Source organism: Polyodon spathula, chromosome 4 (assembly GCF_017654505.1).
Source record: "Polyodon spathula isolate WHYD16114869_AA chromosome 4, ASM1765450v1, whole genome shotgun sequence".
NCBI classification, from domain to species: domain Eukaryota; kingdom Metazoa; phylum Chordata; class Actinopteri; order Acipenseriformes; family Polyodontidae; genus Polyodon; species Polyodon spathula.
In genome coordinates, this window is record NC_054537.1 from 31,027,434 (window position 1) to 31,053,090 (window position 25,657).

Consider the following 25,657-nt stretch of genomic DNA (forward strand, 5'->3'; position numbering starts at 1 on the left):
AGCAAGCTTCCATACACTTTGGAGAAAGGGGAATTAATATAGAGACGATTGAAGATACAAGTAATGTTTTGTTGTGGTCTTACAGAAGTGAAATCCAAGTTTGGTGGAGTATGTGTTAGGTTAAACCTGTCTGGTGAATTTATATCCCAAAAGCTCACTATTTCAAGGGTTACCAAAAACAGATAAATCAGAGGGTTACAATTATTTGCTTCATTTAATAAGCTCTAAAAGTTTTGGGGTTTCAGTTCTTAAGGGGCTTAGAAGTTTAATTAAAAGCAGCAAAATGAAAGTACTTCATTTTGTTATTCATTGGGGGAAATAGACATTTTTCATTTAATGAAAAAAATAGATCACTGGTCTCAGTAAGTTTTATTGTAAGTGTTGCATATATTAAAACATTGTTTTGCTTTAGACATACAAATTACATTGGAGTCGTCACACAGTATAACTTTGCCTAGTTTTCAAGTCTATGTTAAGTTCTAATCAGTTGTTGCTTTTTGGATTGGTCGACAATGGGTTAAATATGATAACATGAATTATTTAAACGAGAAAACCTGATTCCACTACTACCACCAAGACGCTTTAAAATCAGACACAGCCAAGGCCAGATAAACATCTAACATTTTTTACAAAACATCCTCAAGCTTTTGCTGGCATCTGAACCTCTTTGAAATGAAGTTTTCATTAAAAAAAAAAAAAAAAAGTTTAATACTATATTAAAGCAGTGAATACAGAAAAACCTTTACCTATATATGTTTGTATAATTAAATAACATAAAAATAAATACAATAAAAAAAGTTACATGTTGAACCTTTCACAACAAAAGAAAAAAGTATAAGAAAAAACAGGAGACACCATGACTTTGTTTCCAAACAGAATTTTAAAAGTACCTTATATTTAGGTTTAAGAAACTGTAATTGTTTGTTTTTTTTTGTTTCTGCAGAGAAATACCAAATGAACAAACACATTCCAGAGTGTAATCTTCAGACTGAGTGTGGCATTACAAAATCTGTTTTTTTTTTTTTAATTAAGTAATACATTAGCACTGGTGCAATAGTTTAACATTGCACTAGAGTCTGGTGTCATTTCTTTAATCGATATTATTGCAAAGCAGGGTTTGCAAGGATAGGGCAAATCGATTTGAAAAAACATCATACTTAGCAGTAGCTTGGTATATGAACATCCCCACCAGTCCCAAATAATAATAATACAAACAAAAATAAATTGTGGGCTGACATTTATAAAACGCATATCACTTAACACAATTTTTTTTTTTTTTTTATTAAATATTTAAAAAGATAAAAGCAGGTCAAGTTATTCACATAATCAAAAGACAAAAATCTACCCTATCATGCAACAAATTGTGGTAAATGTAAGGAGTTAAATACATCCGAATAAGACATTTCTTGCATCTATTTAACACTTGCAATATGTTTTTCTTCTTTGCTATTTATAACTATAAACAGTACATATGCTTACATTCCTTTTCAGTTTACATGTAATATTTAACAAAGCATGATGGTGAGCTACTTAGTAAAAGTAACAGCAAATGCATAATTAGAAAAAAACAAAACAAACATAGTACTGGAATACTGCATTTCACCCAATTCCTCTATGTGAATTAAACTGTAGTTTATTTCCCTGGTACTGTGATTACACATTTACAAACAAGTGGATCTCTTATACAACTTCACTAGTACAGCCACTTGGCTGCAGCAGATTTCTTCAGAGCATGATATGTATAAAATATGCACGTATTCCTTGTGAATTTAAATATGGAAGTGCTAAAGATGGATGCATCCCCTTTTATTTAAATTTCAGGTGTTCTGTATTTAAGCTTAATAAATTAAATTTAAAAAAAACTGCAGCGGTCAAAAAAAACTTTCAGCTATTACCTCAAATGTCTTCTTAAAAGGAGACATTCATTTTGTGTACAGTTTTCATTGAGATAGATCAACATACTGATATGTTAATAAAATACATTAAACAAAAATGAATTTAGACGCATATGAGGTGGCACTGAAGCAGGTTATGTACAATCTGACAATGCATGTTATATACCCTTGAAAACACACAGCCCCTTACCCCATTGCTCCTCAGTGGAGTGGTTAAACGACGTAGCCCTAGAAAAACACCCAGTATGCCTCACTGTTTGCTGTGTCTGTGTCTTGTAGAATCAATGGAAACTGAATTCAGTATTTCACTGGTTCTCGCTACAGCACGTGAATAAACCGTGTTAAAGTAACCTTGAGGACAGCATGTGCTTGTTCGTCAGGAACAAAACGAAAATAAAAAACGAGTTCTCACAAAATGAACACTGCGACTGTGAAAAGTTCCGGTCAGTACTCTTCCTGCTGCTGGACCTCCCCATGAGCTGGCTGCTCCTGGTCTTCATGGAGTTCGCCTGCCCCTTCCTGCAGAAATACAAGCAGCAAATCACAACCAATTCCAAGTGTGCTTCCACTCTGCTGGGTGGTGGTGGACTGAAACTACAGCTGAAGCCCACCCTCCCCCCAAGCAGGATGTAGAGGGGTAGATGTACTAAAGTGTTGCAACAAGCGCAATGCTGTTGGCGACTTTTTAGGAAATGCTTTGCGGCAGCAGGTTTTGTTTGCAGTTCAGCCTTAGCTGAATATCTAATTATGGGCATTCCTGCATAAATTCGCAAAAATAGGGAAGAGAGGTTTCTCAAATATTATAATGAGAAGTACTAAAGCCGCCGGCAATTGCGACAGTTACAATTGTGTCAATTTGTTGAAAGCACGTTTTAAACAGTCGTAATTATGGGAATTCAGTTTTATTTTTTACATGCTGTCACTTCACATAAAACACAACTTTTTCATCCACTTCCAAAGCCAGTTCCAAAGCCACATTATTTTTTTTGTTGTTTTGAAGCATTTGTGTCTCGGGTTAACCTGCACTTACGGTGCAAAAAAAAAAAAAAAAAAAAGTCAGATTACCTTGGCACGGACTAAGCAAGCACAGTCAGAACCGTTTTTGTAATGTGGTTTTTGTACAATGCCAAACACTGTAACACAGTGCATTGTTTTGCAATCAGTTTCACTGATATACATGCAGCACCATATCAATACTAACATGCCTGACACTGTTCATTTATAATGCTTCAACATTCAGGGACTCGAACCAGATTATTTTCCATTATTAACTGATAAACGAAATCTTGAATATCGTTTTTGTTAGAACGTAACAAATTAATTTTGTTTCGTTTTTTGTTTCTGTTCCGTGAAACATTCCTCACCCCCCCACCCCCCCGTTTATCGTTCCGGTTTAATTCAAATCCGAAGGGCCCCTGAAGCCAATTAAATTGGATAGGACAGGTTCTACTGTACCACAAAATGAAACAATGACAATAAAGCAAGTTCATCCCAGAATCAGCCAAGCACCACACAATATTTACGTAAAACGACCGAGTTCTGGCAAATAAACTTTAAAAGCTTGACTATTGTAGTTTAAATAGTTTGGTTTCAAGATCAGTTTAACATCCTCACCCTCTCCGTCAAAAACATAACTGACAGGTTGGGGTATTAAATGAATGATTGATCTTGTGTGCTCCCTTTCTGTAGCAGGATAATAAACAGATAACTGCAATAATCCATCAAATTGTCTTAGACACTTTATGCCATTTATTACAAAAATTGCCTCTACCAGGATAATAATGTTTTTTTTTTTCTATTTACAACTGCATTATTTAAAAGGAAAAAAAGAAAGTTGTTAAATTCTTAAATGTTTTTACACAGCACTTCCCAAAACAAACAAACACTCTTCACAGCGTTCAAGTTTAAGTGTGGTTTTTACACAGTAAAAGGCTCAGCAAACAATGTTATCTTATTGAGAACATGCCTAGCTTCAGACACTTGTAAAACCACAGCCTACATCTGTTAGTTAACAGACTGACTGCGCCTACATGATATAGTACACCAGGGGTCGGCAAGTGGCGGCCCCTCTGAGTTTCTTTATCAATGTATTACATTTAAAAAAAACATTGATTAGATCCGCCGCCTCGGCACGTGCGCAGCCAGCTTCTGTGGTGTTGTTGCCGGAGTGATTTTCTCACACCGCACGCAGTCTGTCAGTGGTTGTTAGGCAACAGTTCCAAGGCATGCAGCCAACGTCACGTGGAAGTACGTAATCAATGCTTATGCAGTAACTGTATGTGAAGTGCTGAGCCAGCGGAACGACAGAGGTGAAGTTGGCCAAATTAAATTAATTGTTTGTTTTAATTTAAGAGAAATGTTTTTTTTTTCCCCCTTGCTGGAAGCAAAATGTTCAATTTAATAACCACATGTAATGTTAAATGGGAATAGATTAAACCTACTTTTGTGTGTTACGGCTGCTTTTGGTGGGAATCCACATACCTTCAAATAGTACTTGTGCACTTATTTTTCATTGGAGTTTTTTTAATAGTACTTAAATACTTAATAGTTATTTGTCTTTACTGTTGCACAGATAAGCACTGTTTGAATTCTGTGTGGTTTTACATTGTGAATTCTGTGTGGTTTAAGATTGTTAACTGAAAAGATGATAGCAGCGGTATAGCGGTAATGTCTTTGTTCAAAGATTTCCATTTTTTTAAATAAATACAGTGTAATTGTACTTTATGATTATCCCAGTGTGTTTCTGGAAGTATGTTGGTATTGTGTAGGTATTACAACCTGACAATTGAGTTAAAAATAGTTCAGTTTTGTTGGTGGCCAGCGGCCCGGCCCCTGGTTACACTGAGGTTGCCGACCCCTGCAGTACACCAAACAAGATATGTTGGCAGCCTTCTGCTTATTAAATTATATACATTTATCTTGTGAGAAGAAAAAAAAATATATACCAACAACCTGGTCTAGCAAGGAGGCCCACAATGGCAGGGGGAGTAGGGCATGTTTTAATGAGAATGGTTCGGTCTAGCCAGGCTTCACCTGTAGGGGGCTGTTTTTAAACCCTGAGCTGCACCATCACTGTAGTCTACAAAACACCCCTAACAGATAATCCAGTTTATCGAAGTAAAGCACTTAGGCACAAATGGGGTCTACTTACAGTATGTGGGCCAAAAAAAAAAAAAAAAAACCTAAAAAACTACTGACCTGCTCGTCTGTGGCGTAAAGGACTTCCATTAGTCGTTCGACCAGGTGGGCACTGTCCTGTCCCTGTTCCTGGCACAGAAGCTCAACCTCCCTCAGCTTTCCAAAGTAGAAATCCCTCTCCTTCTCCACACCTTCAATTGCAGCTTTTAATGAATTTAACTGCAAACAAAACAGGCCACAGTTAATGAAGTAACAATCTAATATTCCACAATGGTATTGAGCTATTTATCCATTTATTTTCCTTTATTCTTCCATATTGTCCATTATCTAATTGCATGTCTTCTAAAACTACAAATTGTAAGTCATTCATGTTATATTCATATTTTGTAAAACTGTTGAACTAATAGTTACATTTAATGTTTGAGTCTGTATTCTTTTACATAAATGTTGTACCTGTCTCTCCTACAGGATTTTACTTTGTAACAATTTTATATACCATAAACAAGGTTGCTAGTTTTGAATTACAAGTGTCTTGTGACTGAATATCAATTTTTGTATTTGCGATTTCACTTATATCTACAAATATATTGGTATACTTCACATGTGCTCTTACAGGTTTTAATGTCCTTAAAACATGTCTATGATCAGTTTGTTTACTGTGGACCAAAATGTTTAGAATATGTAATTATTAATGGTATTCTTTCAACCTTTTCTCTTATTATACTCAAGTAGTTACTATGTATTGAGTGTCAACTCTCTTAATTCTCTCTCAATAAACTATATCCTTTCTTTAAGATTTTTCTTCAATTTCTGCCTGTTTTTTATGTTCATCAGAACAGATTGTTTTTCTCGTTGTACCTAGTCCTTTAGGAATGGCTCTTTTAGTATGGCTAGATACTGAAGCATATCAGTAGGTTTCCAGTAAAGATCTTTTTTGATATATTCTTGATCAATTTTAAACAAGGTATCTGAGAATTCAAAGATCAGATTTTGTCATGTTAGGGTGGATATTATTTGCTACTTTATGAAATTGGAAAGAGATTATTCCATATTCCATTATGTCCATATTCTAAAATATGCCATCCACATATCGTATGTATTCTAAAGGACTCTTCTCTAGTTTTTTCAATAACACATGGGTGAAAGTGGCCAATGGTCATTTTGACAAACTCCTGGGGCAAAACCAATGCCCCCCCTCTCCACTCCCCCGCTCTGGAACAGTAACCTTTCTCATTCAATAATACAAGTCAGTTTTGGTGTCTATAGGTTTCACTCTAAAAGCAGTACAACAATTCAGTGTTTTAATCAATGTCAGAAGCAATGGTCAAATAATTTTGTGTCTCAATCATAGGCGCCTAACTACTGCTAAACAGTAGAGGGGCAAACTGAAGGACTAACTGCTGAGTGGAGATGTTTCAGCATAAAATGTACAACATGTACTCACTGAGCTGCATCAAATACAAATACATGCAATTCTCTGCACAGTGCTACACCTAGAATTCCCACATGTAGTTTATTAAAGGAAAGTGTTAAAGAAAAGCAGGTACTGTTCTTTAGAAGATAATTATTCCCTAAGTAAAGCAGTCCAAAATACGTCATGTCAAAAGCACTGTTTTACTATATATAAAAAAAAGGCTTCCCTCTGAAGCAAATGCAAAGACACTGTTTTATTCAGGAAAAAAAAGTTATAGTGTAAACAGTCAAAAGTTGTTTCTTGTTTTATACCATTAAAATGGTCTTATTCTTTCTAAGAAATTGTGTCTTTGCCTTTGTGCTTGCTTCTAAATATGGTCCATTGAGTTAGAGGGAAAAACAATAATGTAAAACAAAAATGCAACTGCTGCTACAACAAGTAACTTCTTGCTAGTCTTCAAATATTGTAAGTATTTTTACTTTAATATTCAGGCAGGTTTTACACTTGCTTCTGATCGGGTACATTATTTATATCTTTAACCAGGGCTGACAGTGCGCCGAACGGCAGGGAGAGTATAAGCAAACAATTTAATTACCTTTCGATTCAGGTGCGTGTCTTTAAAGTAAGATTAAACTACTGTCATTATTTATATACAAAAAAGATTACTTGACTTGAAAAATGTCTTAAGCAAATTCCTACTTGCTTTGCTTGAATGAGTTGTACACAACAGGCTTCAATATGAAAACTGAAAATTAATTAATAAAGAACGACAAGTTTTTTGAAAAAAAAAACATTTCTAAAGTAAAAATGAGATTCTGCTATTTTGCAATACCACGGCTTCAGATTATTAGCAGTGCTTATTAGTAGTACAGTAACATTTTATTTAGAGTTGTTGCTGATCTTAAACCCATTCATGGCCCCAGAGCAACACAAACCTACTGACATCCTTGTTTAGAAAAATACACAAATACCCGTCTGAATATAATTTAATTAATAGAGAATAAAACAAACTAAACTAACAATTACCTAGCCTATATTTAATGAATCATTTTTTGTAGTATCCAAACTGGCCAGCATCTTCTGTTGTAGTCACATTGCTGCTAACGTTAGCTGTTGTAAATAGTGCAGAGCGGACTATAGAGGGTCCAATGTTCGTATAGGGGCCGTTTTATTGTGGGTTTTTATTTATTTATTTTAATTATGTTGGACTTATGGCATCTTATGAATGACTTTCCTTTTTTTTGTTTACATTTGAAACCGTTTACAGTCAAAACCATCACAAAACACAATAATAGTGAGTGGCAAAATATATAGTTTGCCTCCCCTGTGCTCTATGGGTTAGGTGTCTATGGTCTCAATCAAGTTACAATTCAACAGGAGAAAAATATACTAAAAAGGTCACAAGATGTTTTTGGCTTTTCTACATGAACCATAGGAATGGACCTGGGAGAGGCCATTTTAACAGAATTTTGTCTACAGATGGTGCACTTTCACCCATGTATTTCTTCAGTAGATATAATGTCCTGATCTTTTCTCTTATCCAGTGCTTCTTTACATGCTTCTATCCTTTACAGAGTAAATATTGCTTGTAGTGTTCTTGTCTTAAAACAATAAAACCATTAATGCTACATCCTGGGACATGTAATCTAGTGTAAATGTCTCTCCCCCCGAGATACCATGGCTTACATAATTAATGGTTTAAAATAACTAGCTGCCATTTAGTGGGGAACTAGACTACATCTCTAAACCTTTACCTGTTCAATGCGGAATTTCTGTAAAATGACCACTTGAAATAAAGATTTGCATGAAAAAGTTACGAAGAATCCCATTTTTTTTTTTTTTTTTTTTTTTAAATCTCAAATGCTGCTATGTTCCACTGTCCACTGCATTATATTGGCATGGGCTCAGAGGAATTAAAACCACAGCTTTTACCATGTTTATCCTGCCCAAGATGAGTATGCTGTGCTTAATTATGTACTAGAGAAAACTTTATCTAGCAGTTTTTTTTAGGCATTCTAGTTTTATTATTTTGTGTGCAGCAGAATTTGTACGTGGAGCGTCCGCCATTTTGAAATTATGACAATTACTCAAAACAACATTTAGAAAAATCAAGATTTTTTTTTTACTTAAGTAATCGTTGCAGCTCTAGATGAAACAAAACTATTTAGCAAAGCTTCAATTATATGAAATCTCCAAGTTAGTGAATGATGAACTTAAATACAATTAAGCATTTCGACAGTAAGAAAATAAATATAACTAGGCTTGCAACATGAACTCAACATCGACTCCCTGGCACAGTACCTGTTCACTGAGCTGTGTGACCTGCGCTTCTAATTCTTTTTCACCCTTTGCAGGCACTGCTATTGCTGGTGTCTTTTTCGCAGATGATGGCCTGGATGACGGTGTTGAGGGCTTAGTTGCTGGACTGGATTTAGCAGCACCTAAAAGTGAAAAAAAGAAATTCAAACACTAAGTTTGGCTTACAATTATTTGACAGTGTTTACAAAATCGGAAGTGGAACTAAAAATATAATTCAGTAAAAACATTTGGTCTGTGTTTAAACAAAACAAACAAAAAAAACACGAGTCATTTTAATGTAAATTACATTTTATTACTTTCATGTGAGGCAAGCCCTCCAATACCTCGGTGTTTATTCTATTCATAAGGAAAAATACTGTGTCTAGTACTAGGTTAGAGGTTATAGTTTGGAAACTACAAATCTTTCTCTTTGCAATTTTAAACACTATTACCACCACTGATAATGAATTGTATTTTCATTTAATGGCAAGTGATACTGGAATGCCATTTGCAATTCAAATTGAAATCGCTCATGAAGCACACCACTATGCTTTACTGATATTTAAAATTGGCAAGAAAATTGATAGGCCTAAGAACAGTTTTAAACACAAGTTTAACGCTTCATTGCCTTTCTCTACCGTTTTTTCAACCAAATGTCTGACAAAAGTGACATCTCTGGTGGCTGTGGTAGTATGGACTGTGATGATCATTTTCAACAACCTCTTAATGTATACTTTGTGGAACACATTACAACATCAGGACCTTGGACACACAGCTCTGTCAAGATAAAATTGTCCCTTCATTTTTTGAACTGGAAAGACTATATTAGGCAAAAAATCAAATAAATGAGTAACAGTGAGGAGATACCTTAAATCTACAACTAAAGTGACAGCATTGGCTAACTATGCCAAGCTGGCTTGAACGGTGAGGTCAGACCCGGAAGAATGTGCAGCACTGCGAGTGAAATGATAAATACACTGTTTGCGCGTTTATTAAATGAACAAAATAAAAGGTTTAAACAGAACACATTGACAAAACAAAACGGTGTGGTGGCCAAACGAACTGACAAACAAACACTGACCTATAACAAGTATCGTGCTGGTACTGCACCACCACGTGTAGCAATTGTTATTATTATTTTGTTCTCCTCTTTCTCTCTCCCTCCCATACCTCCTCGCTATACACCCAATCCTATGTGCATGAAACATTCCTTCTTTTATACAGCTGTGCTGAGACTTGATTGCTAATCAATCATTCACTTGAGTCTGCACATGGACTAACTGTGCACTTACCGTGCCCCCATACAAATACCCACTTTAATCTGCACGTGAAGTGATTGTGCAATCCCTAAACTTAAATCAAATCACACATTTTACAGCACCTGTGCTACATAACCCACACTCCGTGAACCAATACACACACACAACATCAGGGTTCTCCCCAGGCCTTTTCAGCCGGATGTGCCGCCCGGTGAAGTGACTGTCGCTGCCCGGCTGAAAAAACCCGATCTGCCCGTCTTGCAGATGCTACTGTGCCTTTAACAATAAGGATTGATTGCACTTCTAGCAGACTAGATCACTTGCACGTTGCTGGGTGAAAAAAAAAAAAAAAAAATCATGGAACCACATGACAGCTGTGTTACGTCTTGACAAAACATTTAACCAATCAGAGAACTGAATGGGCGGGTTTTCTGTGTTAAGCACTTCGACAGGATAAAATGTTAAACTGCTACAAAAATAACAGATTATTTTCAAAACAAAAAGTGACAATGAATGCAGGGTTTTCAGAATAATCCGACGATCGGCGCAATCCACCAGGTAATACTGTATTTGCGCCGGTTACTTAAATAAAAATATTAAGATTTTCGGGTATTATCATTCAGTCCATTTTTTGTGGTATTATTGTACTGTAAGGTGATATATAGTACATAACAGCTATACATATGCACCAAAGAAGCATATTCCTTTTGTTGTGATATCGTAAAAATAAGTACCCAGGTTCATGTATAGAAGCTGTACGCCTTTAAGAAGAAAGGTGTGATGGGATAAAAGAAGTAACACTTGTCAGCTGATATACAATTCCAAATGCTTAAGTGCAGAGGTGCTGGATTATTACAGTCCAGCTTCATGCAACAGTTATGATGGCGACCAAATGTGTGGGAGTACTGTTGTGTAAAAAAAATGGTTAAAATAAACATTAAAAAAAAAAGTAGAACAGCAAAATACAAAAATAGACATGCATTAACAAGTGAAAAGGGTAGTTTGTTTTTGTTTGGTTTTTTGTCCAGTTAAGCTACGTTATCTTTCCTCAGTCAAATCGTAGAGTACCCAAATAAGCACAGCAATTTACCATAATAAAAAACAGTCATGAAAGACAACACATTGTTCAAATTCTTTGTCGTATTATCTATTAAAAGGTAAGGCAAGTTTATTTTTCCGTTAAAAGTGCTCCCGGCTATAATGTTCTGCCGCCCAGCGGTACAGAATTCATGGGGAAAACCCTAAACATACAAGATGTAACATAAAATACACACAGGGGCGGGGACCCCTGCCACATTAACATTTATTTTCTGCCATCTGTTGGTGATTAGACATCATGTGATGACCATATTACATGTTTGTGGCTTTAACCTTTAATTTTATCATACAGCTTCTTTCTGATCATACAGTTTTTGAATGAATGTTCAACTAGACAATTAAGATGCATTGTGACTGTTCCTTTACAGAACTGAATATCCAATATAAACAGTTTCCTGTCTTTGTATGTGCATGTCTCTGTATGTGCACCCAGCAGAAGCACAGCTTGTGTCTTCTTTCTTTACAAGCTGCAAACCTTCCATTTTGTTCCAGCGATTCCAGTGTAGTGGCTCTGCATCAAACCACACAGCTGTTGGGAGAGGAACTGATTAATCTTATTGCTCAGCTAAGTGATTATACCCAGGATTCCAAAGACAGAAGGGAAGCTTCTCTTCATGACTGCCGATTCGCTGTGTTTAACTGGCTGTAATTTTATGTATGCACATTGCAACCAGTGAAGGCTGAAAGGTGTAGCCCCTAAGCCTTCTCCATAATATTTATTTTCCTACCTTTAAGGCCCATGAGCATCTGTGTTAATGACTTACTTTGCAATTTTAATTTCTAATACATTTTAAATCACTTTGAGAAGGCATAATAATATTGAGTAGGCCCGTCCTCTTTGCTGGTCCACACATAGTGTCCCATGCTTACTTTACTGAACAGAAAAGGTCCCTTTCTACAAAGATTCCAATTTACCCATGCTGCTTAACTGAAACTAGTGCTGTACATTCAGAAATATTTCAAAGATTTATTTTCATTTCAATAAGAGCACAAATAAGGCCAGTAAAAGGCATACTAATACTAAAGATTGGGAAACAGACTATGAAACATACACCTTTAAGATGACCACTATCAAACTTCAGTGTAAAGCCTCGCGTTTAACCTGTAAAGGCTAAACATTATTAAAATCGATTAGTTAATTTGAGGATTACAGTACCTTCCAGCTTATCACTGAGTGTTCAGTGCAGGTATGGTAGAACTGATCTGAGAGATAGAAAGCCAAGGATTTAAGGTTCATGAATCAATAGTTCTTTAGTACATTCTGAATTCCATTACACGCTCTAATGACACCTTTTACAATTTAGACTACTGTAATAATTCTGGATTCCGGTTCGCCAATTCACACCCGCCCTCCCAAAAATATAGAAAAGTGATGCTGTTAAGTCTTCTTGGCAAAACCCTCTCAATTTCTTACTCCATATAAATTATTTGGTCGCAAACAAATAATTTTGCAGTTGTGCAAGCAGGAACTACATCATTTACAGATACCCAGAGCTCTGATGCATCAGAATGGTGGAGTGCACACTCTTCAACAAGCCTTTAGTTATCAAAATACAAAGTGCTTTTTGTCTTGATGTTATTTACCATGCCTGTTTTATCTGTCACAAGAGTTTTTTTTTTTTAATTTTTAAAATTCTAAAATCATATGCAATATTCAGCTTTTGTGAGTCAGGCTTACTAACATGTACGGTATATAGGTCATCTAAATAACATATCTATGGACAGGGGCATAAAGTGCCTGTTATGACTGTTCAATTGTGCCTTTTTTCAAATATCTCCTAGTCACATTTCATTTAAATATTAAGTAAACCTTCCCAGATATTAGAGAATATATATTGAAATCCAAGAATATACTAAAATATTAGAAATGCTGTGAGCGTTAGGTTTCCTGAAATAGAAATGTAACCATTAACCTATACGGGAATGCTTACATTTCGTACTTAAAGGAACAGGGCTGTTTTTGCATAACCTTGTTCATGTAATTTTTTTCTTAGCAGCTAACCTCACCATCAGTTTGGATTTTTAAACCTTCACATTAAAAAGCTTACCAACTACAAGTTGCCTCGATCAGGAGCTGCTGACAGCAACACTCAACCCCAGCACAAACAAGATGGAGCCGACAGAACTCACTGTGTGCCAGTCACGTTTACAAAATGAACTTCACAGTGAAACAATATGTAGGCATTTCAGTACTTTTTACATTTACGTTTTAAAATGAAAAAAAAAGACAGCATTGGATTACAAATGATGAACCTTTTTAAATTGAATTAAATTGCCAGACTACTGTTGCATGTCTGTTTTTCACAATATTGTACACCAAAAACAGATGCAAATGGAGCTGGGCAGTTAGGCTATGCCTGTAACAAGGTTCTGGTGCTCTGGTTAATGCTCATGAGCTCCACGACTAAAGCAAAAAGACTCCCTTTTGCTCCTCTGATGTAAGGGGAGGAATGTGGACAGGGACCGCTTCCCAGCCCATGATAAATGAACAGCACCAATGAACTCCACTTGGCTCCGGTTTTGCCTTACCTGCTGTCGGAGAGTTTGCATGGTGAGACTTTTTGGGCAGGTTGAAGATCTGCTCGCCAGGGTCTGGGGGTGGGGTGGCGTCTTGGCCTTGCCTGGCTTGTAGCGGGTCATACTCTTTGCCATCATAGTTTGCGTCAAAAAACTTTTTAAACCACTGGATGAAGTCCAGGTTATCTTGGAATCTACCTTTCACCAGCTTCTCTACTGGAATAATCTAAAAAATAAAACAAACAAAAAATACAAAAAAAAGGGTCAATGGAAATACAGTCAAAGTAACTGAACTACTATAGCCTATGCCTTGGTCCTAAATATTGTACATAATTAATATCTACATTGTCGTCTTGAGTACATAAAAGGTATGGGCAGCTTTTGAGACTTGTGTGGTCTGTATTATTTTATTCTACAGTTATTCTGAGATAGTTATTTATTGAAGTCACCGATTACATTTCACATGGTTTAAACAACATTATACTCCTGAATTGTCACTGTAGATGAAACATTTGTAATTTAGAAATCAAACTGTTGGTCTTCATTTTTCTCCTGTAACAAAAAAAAAGTCTGGTGTACAGTAGATATGCCAATTTGCTGGCATTTATTCATTTTGCTTTAGGCAAGGATTCAAAATAGCTCAAAATACACTGGATATTGAACCCAAAGTAAAAATGCTATTTATATAAACTGAAAAACAAGCAAAAAAGGATATTTAACATAAAACAGAACTTGGAATGGGATAAACTTAGGTTTACATCTACCTCAGGAGGAAAAAAACAGAAAACAAAAACAAACAAACAAACAAACACACACAAAAAAAAAAAAAAACACCACAGAATTTAGGGCACTCAGGTTCCCAGCATCTCTATAGTTGGTTTTAAATGCCTGAGACACAACACCCTGTTCTGCTGTTTGTACCCACCTTATCAACATTCATTCTTTTGAAAGAGGCCTGCAGCAATTTAAAATTGTGAATGTACTCATGCTCCAGCTTGGCCTGGAATTTGACCTTCTTCAGACTGATGCAGCCCGGAAACAACATATCCATGAACTGGCAGTATGTTGCGCCTGCAGAAAAGGACAAACCCAGCAGCATTAATCACTACACTGGCCACTCATGCTGAATGCAAGTTTGCTCCAGGCACTGTTCCATTTAAAAGCACAATGGTGGTGTAGCATCAATCCGTTTGTTGTACAGTTATAACAGACATTGACTTGGTGAATGCGAGCATCAATTCCAGCAATGTCTTTTAAAATAAATAAAAAATAGCTTCAGTCTCGAATTCAACATGAATTTCCTTCTCAGGTCATGCAAGACCTGGTAACATTTTACAACAACGGGTATCTGAACAGGGCTTCCTGTACAGTTGAAAGACACATACAGCACTTTGGTTCAGTAATGAACCTAAAGAAAGCTATAAAATACCAGAACACATGTGACACCAACTGTGATTCCTTTAATTTAAACACAATGTTTGTATGCAATGCAATGTTTTCAAAGATAAATGGAAGACTCAATTCAAAATAACAACATTTAAATAAAATGGGAAAGTATCCACATATTTATTTACTGAAGCAGAATGATGACGAGCAAAGCAACATTAGCATCTTTCAAATGAAACAGAACACATACAGTATTAAAATCTCACATTTATTGGTGATGGTAAATTTGACATTGTTACAGTAATGTTAATTAGCGAGCATATTGAATTACATGTTAAATATTGAATTTATTTAACAAATATTGATTTATTATTAAAGTCTTAAACAAAACATATGGTGCGGACGCACGCATATTCTTTTCAGTTGTTAACTGAACTTGGTCCTTAAGATTTTTTTTTTTTTTTTAATGTTTTACCAAAAGGTGTTCTCATTTGAATACAAGTTGTGGCTTGCTGCTTAACTACCTACCGTATTACTTCAATTTGGCACCGCGGCGTTTATTTCGTTTATTTTAAATTGATCAAAATGACTGCGGCACTTAAACGAGCGCGCCCTTTATTAGTAATACTATGCTTTACAAACGCTACAATATTTTATTACATAATTTAAAGTGTTTTAGAAGCGGCACCGTGAGAGGCTGCGAACTGCAGCACTACACTTGTGTGTTTTTGGGGCTTGACTACAGTACAATTTGCTGACAGTTAACGAGAGCCTATTAGGTGGGAGTTGGGAGTCAGCGGAGAACTGTACCAGCGAATTTCTCTGTATATAATTGTACAGGACTGAGTAAAATACCAGTTGAATAAAAAACAAAAACAACTAAAACTCCTACAAGAAGACATCTTCGACCAACTTTCGGATAGCGCTAGAGTGACTGGCAAATCTATAGGTTCCCGAGTTTAAGTTTTCACCATCCAAGCTAATGACGAGGTAAACAGACATCCCTTGTTTTGTCCCCTGCTGTGTTGGCACTGAACTCTGCTGGGGGGAAAAAAGGACTGGAATGACTGTTGTGCTGCAAGTAGTTCATCTTGGGTTGTCTGTCGGGGCTGTACCATAAAATACAATGTGCTTATTAAAGTGTGTGTGCGCATTAGTTTGCATTACATGCCGGATTGAGGCTGCAGTCTCTTTGGGGGCGTCACATGTACAGAGCCAGAGTTGCACGTTTCTTTATTTAATTTTTTGAACAGGAGTAGAAAAAAATCCCTTTGTTTCTTTATTCAGAGCGGTGTTTATTCAAGTGCTGCTGCAAGTCAGGAGTTAATTCGAATAAGGTATTTTACGACCAGCAGCATTTTTAGTTATCAGATCTTCTGATAAAAATCCTAATGTTTGTTCTTGATTTTGAAAAAATGAAATGTTGCTGATGCATCAATTATTCTTCATAAATGCGTATGAGATAATCGATTAAGATATTAGGTAGCCGATTGAACCCCAATGCATTTCCTTTGTTTATTCTACATTAAGTGCTTCCACATGACACCTGAGCCCTAGCAAGAACAAGAACATAATATGCCTGAAAACAGCATGATCACAGGGATGGAAATTCTATGGACTCCTATTGTATAGCAGTTTCGCCCATTCCAGGTTTTACTTCAGTCTTGGTTAGCCACAGTTCCCAGGTAACAAGCTCAGATGTGTTCTAATAAATTCAGTAGTAAAACCAGGAATGACTCAAACTGCTATGCAATGGGAGTCTTGTTTCCATCCCTGTGACCACAATAGCTTATCCAAAGATTCTGTAACAGCCAGATCATTCCAACAGCTAAATTCTAATTTGTACAAAGATGGGAACAACCCTAATTTTTTCTAATTTTTTTTAGAGTCAATGGTTGGATGGTTTTCAGCACATTTCATTATTGTCTTGTGTACCCATAGAATGAAAAAAAAGCAAGAAAATGTTTACAAATGCCTGTCGAACTTTGACCCAAATACCAAAAATGCTACAGTTTCACAACTGGCAGCTTTACAACTTTTTTTGAATCAGTTAAAAAGTGATTATAGTTGAAATGAATTAATGGAAAAAGCCAAACACACTATGGGGTGAAATAATCTAATATTCTGGATACCTCTCTTGCATTCCAATCAATACTGCTGTGGTTCATTATATCATTTCGGGACATGCTTCTACATCAGCGAGCACTGGTGCTAGCAGTGAACCCCTTAATGTAAGTTGGGCATTTTCTAACTTTGGGCAACTGGCCACACCCACCACGATTTCCAATAAACACGCACCTCCACCAAAACATACCACAAACCTGATATTCAAGAGCATTCAGACAAGAAGGAAAGAGGTTTGAACACAAACAGCATAGTACAGTATTATTTGTTTTACTGCCTTACAGTATTTAACAAAATAATGTGCACAGACTTGTATCAACTATAAAAGATCTATAGTGGCAGATAGCACAGAATAAAATATATGTGGGTGGCCTGTTTCATTGCTATGGGACGAGGTTAAACATTTGGCAGTAGGGTTCATTTTTACTGGACAATACCAGAAATGGAACTGAAATAAGAAAATCTGCAAAAACGTAACATTGAGGCTCTAGGGTTAGACCAATATCAGAAGTACAAGCAGGAGGTTTTTGTTGAGATGACCAAGTCAACTCATGCAGCCATCAAGAAAAACTCACTGCCTTTGTTGAGGTCACCAAAGCCTTAATCCAAGAATAAAGGTTCCCACCTGGCTGCTCACCGCAATGATGTCAAAAGCATGATGGAGATCCTGCAGTTTTCTTTGCCAATACAAATCAGCTTTACCCACCATCACTACTGGATTACGGGAAACTCCGTCAAGGAACAAAGTCAGATTTGCTGAAATGCCTAGATTCTGAAGGCCAGCCTGAGAATCCACTACACTGATGCCAAAATGTTTGATGGTGGGCCCAGGTCCACACAGTGTCCACAGCTTCCCTTGCGCGCCTTCAGTAAACAATAGCAGAAGATAATTCTTGCAGTAACAAAATAACTGGAGCTGTACAATAAAAGGGGCACAATTATAAAGACACGGAAATGAAGGAGAACGTCTGGCAGCCCATTTCCAGGGAACTGGAAGCTGGCGTGTATGATTCGTTGACCTTTACTGAAATAAGTATTCTGAAAAGCTATTATGTATTCTATATTTTTATTACAGGACTATCACACATGTAATTTCTTTCAGCTGATGATACAGTCAGAGGAGAGTCGCTTCTCACATCACGCGCGCCTCTCGCCACTGGTGTGAAAGGTAGTGTCGCAGAGAAAGTACCGTTTTATCGTAGGACAAATCTCATCGCGTCCGGTGTGTGGAGACCTTAATACTATATTTGCACTGGCTACTTTATTTAAAAATATTAAGCTTATTTCTGGTATTATCATTCAGTCCTTTGTTTGTCGTATTATCGTACCGTAAGGCGATATAGTACATAATAGCTATACATATGCACCAAAAAATAAAAAGTGTATTCCTTTTGTTGAGAGATCGTAAAAATATGTACCCAGATGCTTCTCAAAGATATTTGGGGTTCATGTATAGAGACTGTATACCTTTAAGAATAAAGGCAGGATGGGATATCAGCTGAAATCTTGTCAGCTGCTATAAAAATAGCTAGGTAGCTTAGTGACTTGATCTTTACACGATGAACAAAAGTGCCAAAACTGGGACTCATCAGGGTGTCAACTTAAAAAAAAAAAAACCAAAAAAAAAACCAACAATGTTTCACCTCAATTATGGTCTAACCCCTTATACTCCAAGCAATGTACGCCTACTTTACACTAATTGCATTTTCTCTGTATAAGTCATACTTTTTTGTCATGGAAGCAAGAATTTTATACCAAATAAAAAGAATAGAAGTTCCCTTTCATATTATGAAGTTATCTGGAATAATAATGCTTCAGTGACTGTCACAGATGAGGAAGTCCAGTGAAAGTGACATGAAAGTCCAGTGTGTTGGGAAGTTGCATATTGGGTTAGAAACTAACGCTCACCCGAGGCGAATTAAATCTGATGAGTACTAGTTGATGTCTGTGTCTCAGTAGTCCTCTGGTCCGAGTACGGTACTTAAAACAAATGTACACATACACTCTCACGTTCAGTCTTGCATAAAGAAAATGCAGGGCAGTCAATTTTCTAACGGGGTGTAGCAATGGTGAATACGCATTTGCTTACAAAACAGTCACTGAACTGAAACCTCTGTTCTTCTCCCCTGCAAGTCAACCCACTTAATGGTGTTTTACGTTTGTGTTCTCCCTCTGCGCGGGACGCAAAGTTTATCATTTGAATTTACTGAAACATGTTGCATCTTTGAAGGAAGTGTGAAGTCATTTTACAAAAATGTGGAGATTTATACTTGGTTACGACCCTGACTGAAGATGTCATTAGCAAAGGGGGGCCCGTTGTAATAACGAGGTCAAACAATAGGTCACGTTTTACTAAACATTTTAAAACTAACAAACAAACAATTACCATAATGAACATTATCGTAGTATGTTGCTTAAAACATAATAACACAATATATTCATAATAAAAGTTGAGTTCTTATCTATAAAACAGTAACACGCTTAAAGCTTGGGACTACCTGTCTGTAGCTTGGTGTTGGTTACATTATCATCAGCATATTTTAAAGTGATTGGAAGGTGAAATTACTTTTTTTAAAAACACCACACTTTTCTTATACCAATACAGTGCTAGTGAGCGACAATCAGTTTGTTGAAAAAGCAGGCTTTACATCACTGATAATCGGTGCACAGGCGTTGATTCTGTGAGCGCTCCCGGGCTCAAGCACCAATGGGGGAACAGAAGGATCCGCATAGTGCAAATAAATCACCTGATCTGCTTCACAAGCAGAACTGTTATTGCAGCGTTTAAAAATATAAAATCCATTTGTACAGTGTCTCCCAGCTTTCTTGAAAAGATCTGTATTTCCCTTGTTTTTTTCTTTTGTATTTGTTATGCTCTCATTAATATCTAACTGAACTGTGCAATTGCATGTATGAAAAATAAACTCTTGCTTGTTGTCAAGGCTGACTTATCTAATTGCATTTTGAGAGAAACGGTGCATACTTCATTTCTTTCCCTTGTGGCAGGCATTTTGAAAAAAGATGTCATAATGGCACCCATTAATCCATTTTTTTGGAGCATGAGATTTTTCTAATCTCTACACCCATGTCAGTATCTGTACCAAATTTGACTATGATGAATTTTTGTATTAAAACGCCTCACTAAAATGCTTAAAAGCAGAGAGGTGCTGTATATTATTAACACCAGCAGAATATGATGACCCCAGTTTAATGCAACAGCTTTTATGGTGACAAACATGTACGAGTACTTTTGTGTAAAAAAGCTTAAAAAGCTTACAAAGCTTAAAATGAACAGTTGCATACAATAAATTTAGAACAAGAGCAAAAATAAAAATACACTAAATGATGTGTTGCACATGAGCATGAACAAAATGCCCTGAAAACAGATAAATATTTTAATAAAGGGCTGTAATGCAGCAAAAAGCTCAATAAAAAAAGGAAGTGAAAGGTTACCGTACCAAGTTGAATTTTTTTTTCTTGTGAAATCCAAAAAAATGCTCTTATCTTTTGCCAGTCAAATTGTAGAGTGTCTAAATAAAGTCACATGAACAGATTTTGTCTGTTGCATCTTCTATCAGCCGCAACATTGTTTACCGATACGAGTTTAAGGATGATTGAATCATGCAGCAGATTCCCTAGTTAGACGATGAGCTGATAATATCTCTTTAACCAAAGAAGCTGGCTCGGTAATTTATGACGTTACCACAATAAAAACAGTAATGTAGTCTGAGTTTTGTACTAAAGCAGGGTCAGCTGTTGCAGGGAAAATGAAGTTTATTTTTTAAACTGACCAGAAAGGTGAAAACAGAACACATAGAAATACTTGGGTCTGTAATTAGGAAGTGGACTGCTGATTAAAGAATTACAAATAAAATGCACTGCAGTTTACTTGACTGCAGTAAAATAAAACGGCCATTCACTAAATTTAGCTCTCAGATTGTCATATATTTTCATTTGCACAATGTGCTTGCAGTGGTGTACTTAATATCGAAAATAGCAAAATAAACAGTAACATGTAATTCATAAGAGCTGTCTGTGTTACAGTACATGCTGTCAGATCAGGACTTGACTAATGCCGAGCACGAGAGCTGCAGCATGCGGTTTCCCATGTTACACAACAGGAGCGATCACCAATTCCACACACATTTTTAATCTTGTGCGGCAGGGTTTATGCTCCAAAAGGTCAATTTTTGTTCTCGTTGACCTTGCTGCGAGCAGTGCTGAAATAAAGTGCTTTCACTGCACGGAGCACTTTGTCAGACACTACAAGCAGACCACTACTAGTCTAGCACATGCTTAAACCATCCCAAAAAAAAAAAAATGGGGACACACACCCCTCCCACACTCTCTCCCAATCGGCCCTATGTGCCACTGTGAGACCAGTGCCCCCTACTACCCTGGAAGTGCCACATACCTTAAAATGAATTGAAAACCCTAAATGAGGTGTATACGTTATACAATACATTGGTCTAAACACCAACATTCATTTATAAAGATTCTTAGGGATTAAACAATAAACCAAGAAAATAATCCAACCATACCACCCCCCCCCCCCCCGCTCTTTATTCTACAAAAAATACATTTCATGTATAATAAAATGATATATAAAATCACAAACATTAAGATTGGGAATTGATTGCTTTTTACAGTAAAGATGCTTTACATGGGGCAGGCCGTGCCCTTGGACAATCACTTGAGTGCATAATCAGAGAGCGGAGGTTTGGTTCACAGGAAGGGGTGGGCCAACTGATCCTTGATCGCCCCCTTACAAACATGGCTTGGCAACTACAAGTTAGATTATTGGATTCTGTATCAGCCATTTAAGATAAGACAGCTTGCTTTATCTCAGTCACATAACGACCTAATATGTTTAAAATAACTCCACTGTTTGTTAGCAGTACAGCAAGGTGCAATTTCTGAGCAGTGAAAAGATTTTGCTACTCAGTGCATTAATGACCCAAAACCTTCCGTTTGGCTACTGCCAAACCTCCAGTTACCCTCGTCTGTTTTTAAAGAGTTTGTAAAGGAAGAAGAGTTTGTTTCTTACCTGAAGAAAGCTGTTCAACTTTAGTGTAGTTTGAACAGAGTATGTCATTGACCCATGCAATGATGTCATGTCTGCTCATAGTCTCCTGGGTTATTGAGGTAGAGTACACGTTGACCGCCATTCCCCAGCTGAAAGAAAAAACATAAAAAAAATATTGAGATGCTGTATTTGCAGTTACAAAATAGTCTGGCATGCTGGTTAAACACTCTCCCGCACAGCAGTGCAGCGACGCCCCTTCTCGCTGCAGTCCTCCATCCTCCAGCATGCTGGGCCAAGCAAATTCACGTTATTGAGCTTCCATGGGCAAACATTCACACAACCTCACTTGTGCAAATAATAAAGTATACACTGAAGCATTTATCTTGCTTTTTAAAAAGTGTTCCAGAAGAGGAACATGAATAATCTCTCTATTTGTATTATGTTTATAGTTCTTATGTTATTCTTGCAGTGATGAGCCTTACAGAATGGTTCATTGTCAGTTTTCTCTCAGGTGTACAACAGTAATCTTGCTGCCCCATTGCCTCCTGAACACTTTGCAAAAATATGGAAATGTTAAGAGATGTACGGTTGGTGTGAAACTGGTCATCTTTCCAGGTGCTGCCTCGACATTACAGTACAGTACCTCATAATCAGGGCCTCTGAATTTCGGTTTTAACAGATAAAACCCGACAGAACACCCGATACAAAAAATAAAAATTAAAAAAAATCGGTGGATAGCCAATAAACACCGGAAAAATGTGGAAATGGTTAAACAATTCACATTGACTTTACCCTTTTCCCATTAAAAAAATAAAACCTACCACAAAAAAATAATAATAAATACATTTCCCAGTGCTGCTGGGCAATGTCCCGCCTTCCTGACTTGTATCTATCATTGCTGCTTAATCATTTTGGAAAGTAACCGAAAACACGAATTTCATACAGTATATCAAAAACAAAAGCCCCGGAAAAAACGGATTTACACAAAACTCGAAAATAGCTAAAAATAAGCACCGGAAAACACAATTAATAAAAACCGAAAAACAAAAGCCCTACTCATAATATACTACAAGTAGTAGACCCAGGGTTCACTACAAATTCAGAATGTAAGCAGCTATTTCCTGTGTAGCAGTTTGCCCCTCTACAGTACGGTCAAGCTTTAGTACGGGAAATGAAAAGGTTAATCTTCCAGGAAGTAGTACCTTAGATGTCTGCAAAAATCTGTAGAAATGCTGACATCAATAAAGACATTAATAATGAAAGAAACTATTAACAAGTTGCGCCTAAACACAGTGTAATGAACAGGAAAAGGGTAGTTGAAATGTAGGTAATAATTTAATGTTTTACAGTTTGTTGTACTGCTCCAAGTCATATCAGATGAATAACAAAAACAGGATAAATCAACTGCTTGCTGTTACACTTGTAAAACTTGCACTGCTTTAACCAGTGCGTCAATAAGGGAAGCTTAACACTTTATCTAGTATCACTTTCTCTTTTACTGTAAATCACCTTGCTGTTGTAGCACAAACAGCTGCTGAGGAGATCTTATTAAAATTACATTTTATAAGATACAGTACAGACCTAATGTCAAACACATCACACGTTTACACGTACAATAATATTGGGCACATAATGCAAAGCAGCAGTCAATCTCTGTGAAGTACCACATGGTAGAAATTTCAAACATTACAGAGCATTTGGCACTTTACTGCTTCCTCAGCTATGCACTACTGCACCACTATGTCATTGTAGATATTTTGTAATCCTAACTTGTTGCATCCTAGTTCGTATTGTATTCTAGCAGAATTATTGCACTTATTGTAAACTACAGAGTATTTAAATATTAATCTTGCAAGGTAACCCTGTACTGCCCTGTAACACCTGTAAGTTGTCTTGGATAAAGGTGTCTACCAAATAAATAATTTAGAACCAAAATAAGCAGCTGTGCAGAAAATGTCACACAAAAATGAACCAACTTCACCATAAAGACGACTACAGTTAGTTTAAAACATATCAGCTTCCAGTAGCAGGAGCATGTTTTCAGTATCCACATTTATTATACAGCACACTTCATTTACTTTTAATCTTACCCCCCCAGAATTTAAACATAATTGCACCCTTCACTAGGAATGTACCAATTCATCGATTCACATGGTGAACTGCGACATTATTCTTGACGATAGATTATCGATACAGTGACACATGTATCGACACACTGTTTTAAGTAAAATTTGAACATAAATGCTAACATAAACATGAGCATGCAAACTTGTGTCCACTGATAACTAGAGAATACAATTTATTAGTATGTACTCTAGCAGCCTCACCTATCAATCACCGTGTTCAGTTTTTTTTTTTTGGTCAAGTCCACCGGCAGCTGAGTGAAACAGACGCTGAGTGGATGCGGGTTATTAATATTGATAATCTCACCAGGGTGACTGTGAACCGCAACCTGCTCCACCCTGTTTAAAATCTAGTGTGGACTCGCTTCATGTTCTTGACAAAAGTCACGCGGTGTAGAAAATGAGTAAGGCTCGAATTTGCAGTGCTCCAGACTGGGGCTAAAACGGCTGCAAATGCGAAAAAGAAATAATGTGTCAAGTTTTTTTTTAGGGGTAGATGCATTTGCTTCTGTAACTCAAAAAAGCTGCCTCTCCCTTAAAACCATGTGTCAATATTTATGAACGCGCTATGATGTCGGTCTGTAAGGGGAAAACATGCACTTAATAAACTAAAGTGCAAGAAGGACAGTAACAAATACACCAATAATAACAATAACAATTTAATCAAATACAGATGCTTATAAGCGCTGATAGGTAGCACACCAGCACAATACGGTAACCCTAGTTCCATGCAGCAGTTGTGACGGTGACCAGACGTGTTCGAGTGTCGTGTAAACATTTAGTATTTAATATCGTAAATAGCAGAACCAACTCACTGCAACTTAAATTTGTTTGGTTTACCGAGTAATAAATGGTAGGATGTAATTATAAGAGCTGTCTGTGTTACATGCTGTCAGATCAGGACTTCAGTGATACTGAGCACTGGAGCTGCTGCACTGCAGCATGCAGTTTCCCATGTTAAAGCTGTACACATTTAGAGGTGCCATCACAAATTCCAGACACGCTTGCAAAATATTTAAAATATAAACATGCTGTTCATTGCAGTCATCAGCTGCACAAAGTAACCATTTCAGCAGAATGTGGCAACAAACAAGCGAGTATAGACATTAAGTTAATGTTTTAGTATCACTTTATGGTAGCAACCAACTTGCCACTGAAGTGGCACCAGCAACTGGATTTGACCATGGAGCCATTGGTTACCAAGGCAACAACTGTGTCTGGATCCCCGATTTGTAATTTTGTTTTAAAGAAATGTAATTTTAAAAGGATAAAACAGAAAACAAAAGCAAAACTGGTCATTTGACCAAAAGTGCTTTACCAGTGTTATTACACAACACAAGCAAATGACACAATTGCATGGTTTTTATGTTTCGTGCTGC

At 36.7% G+C, this 25,657-nt stretch overlaps 1 protein-coding gene across 2 annotated transcripts in view; it reads right to left on the minus strand.

Moving 5' to 3' along the window:
- Positions 1–354: 354 nt before the first annotated feature.
- mapre2 (microtubule-associated protein, RP/EB family, member 2) overlaps positions 355–25,657 on the minus strand; it is a 52,919-nt gene continuing 27,616 nt past the window's right edge. For both annotated transcript variants that reach the window (XM_041247656.1, XM_041247654.1), the window contains 6 exons: positions 22,177–22,304; positions 14,545–14,690; positions 13,632–13,845; positions 8,749–8,888; positions 5,094–5,252; positions 355–2,414 (listed from right to left, as the gene is read on the minus strand). In XM_041247656.1, the coding sequence (XP_041103590.1) occupies positions 2,340–2,414; positions 5,094–5,252; positions 8,749–8,888; positions 13,632–13,845; positions 14,545–14,690; positions 22,177–22,297 (855 nt within the window). In that variant the 5' untranslated portion in view covers positions 22,298–22,304 and the 3' untranslated portion in view covers positions 355–2,339. The remainder of the gene's footprint in view (positions 2,415–5,093; positions 5,253–8,748; positions 8,889–13,631; positions 13,846–14,544; positions 14,691–22,176; positions 22,305–25,657) is intronic.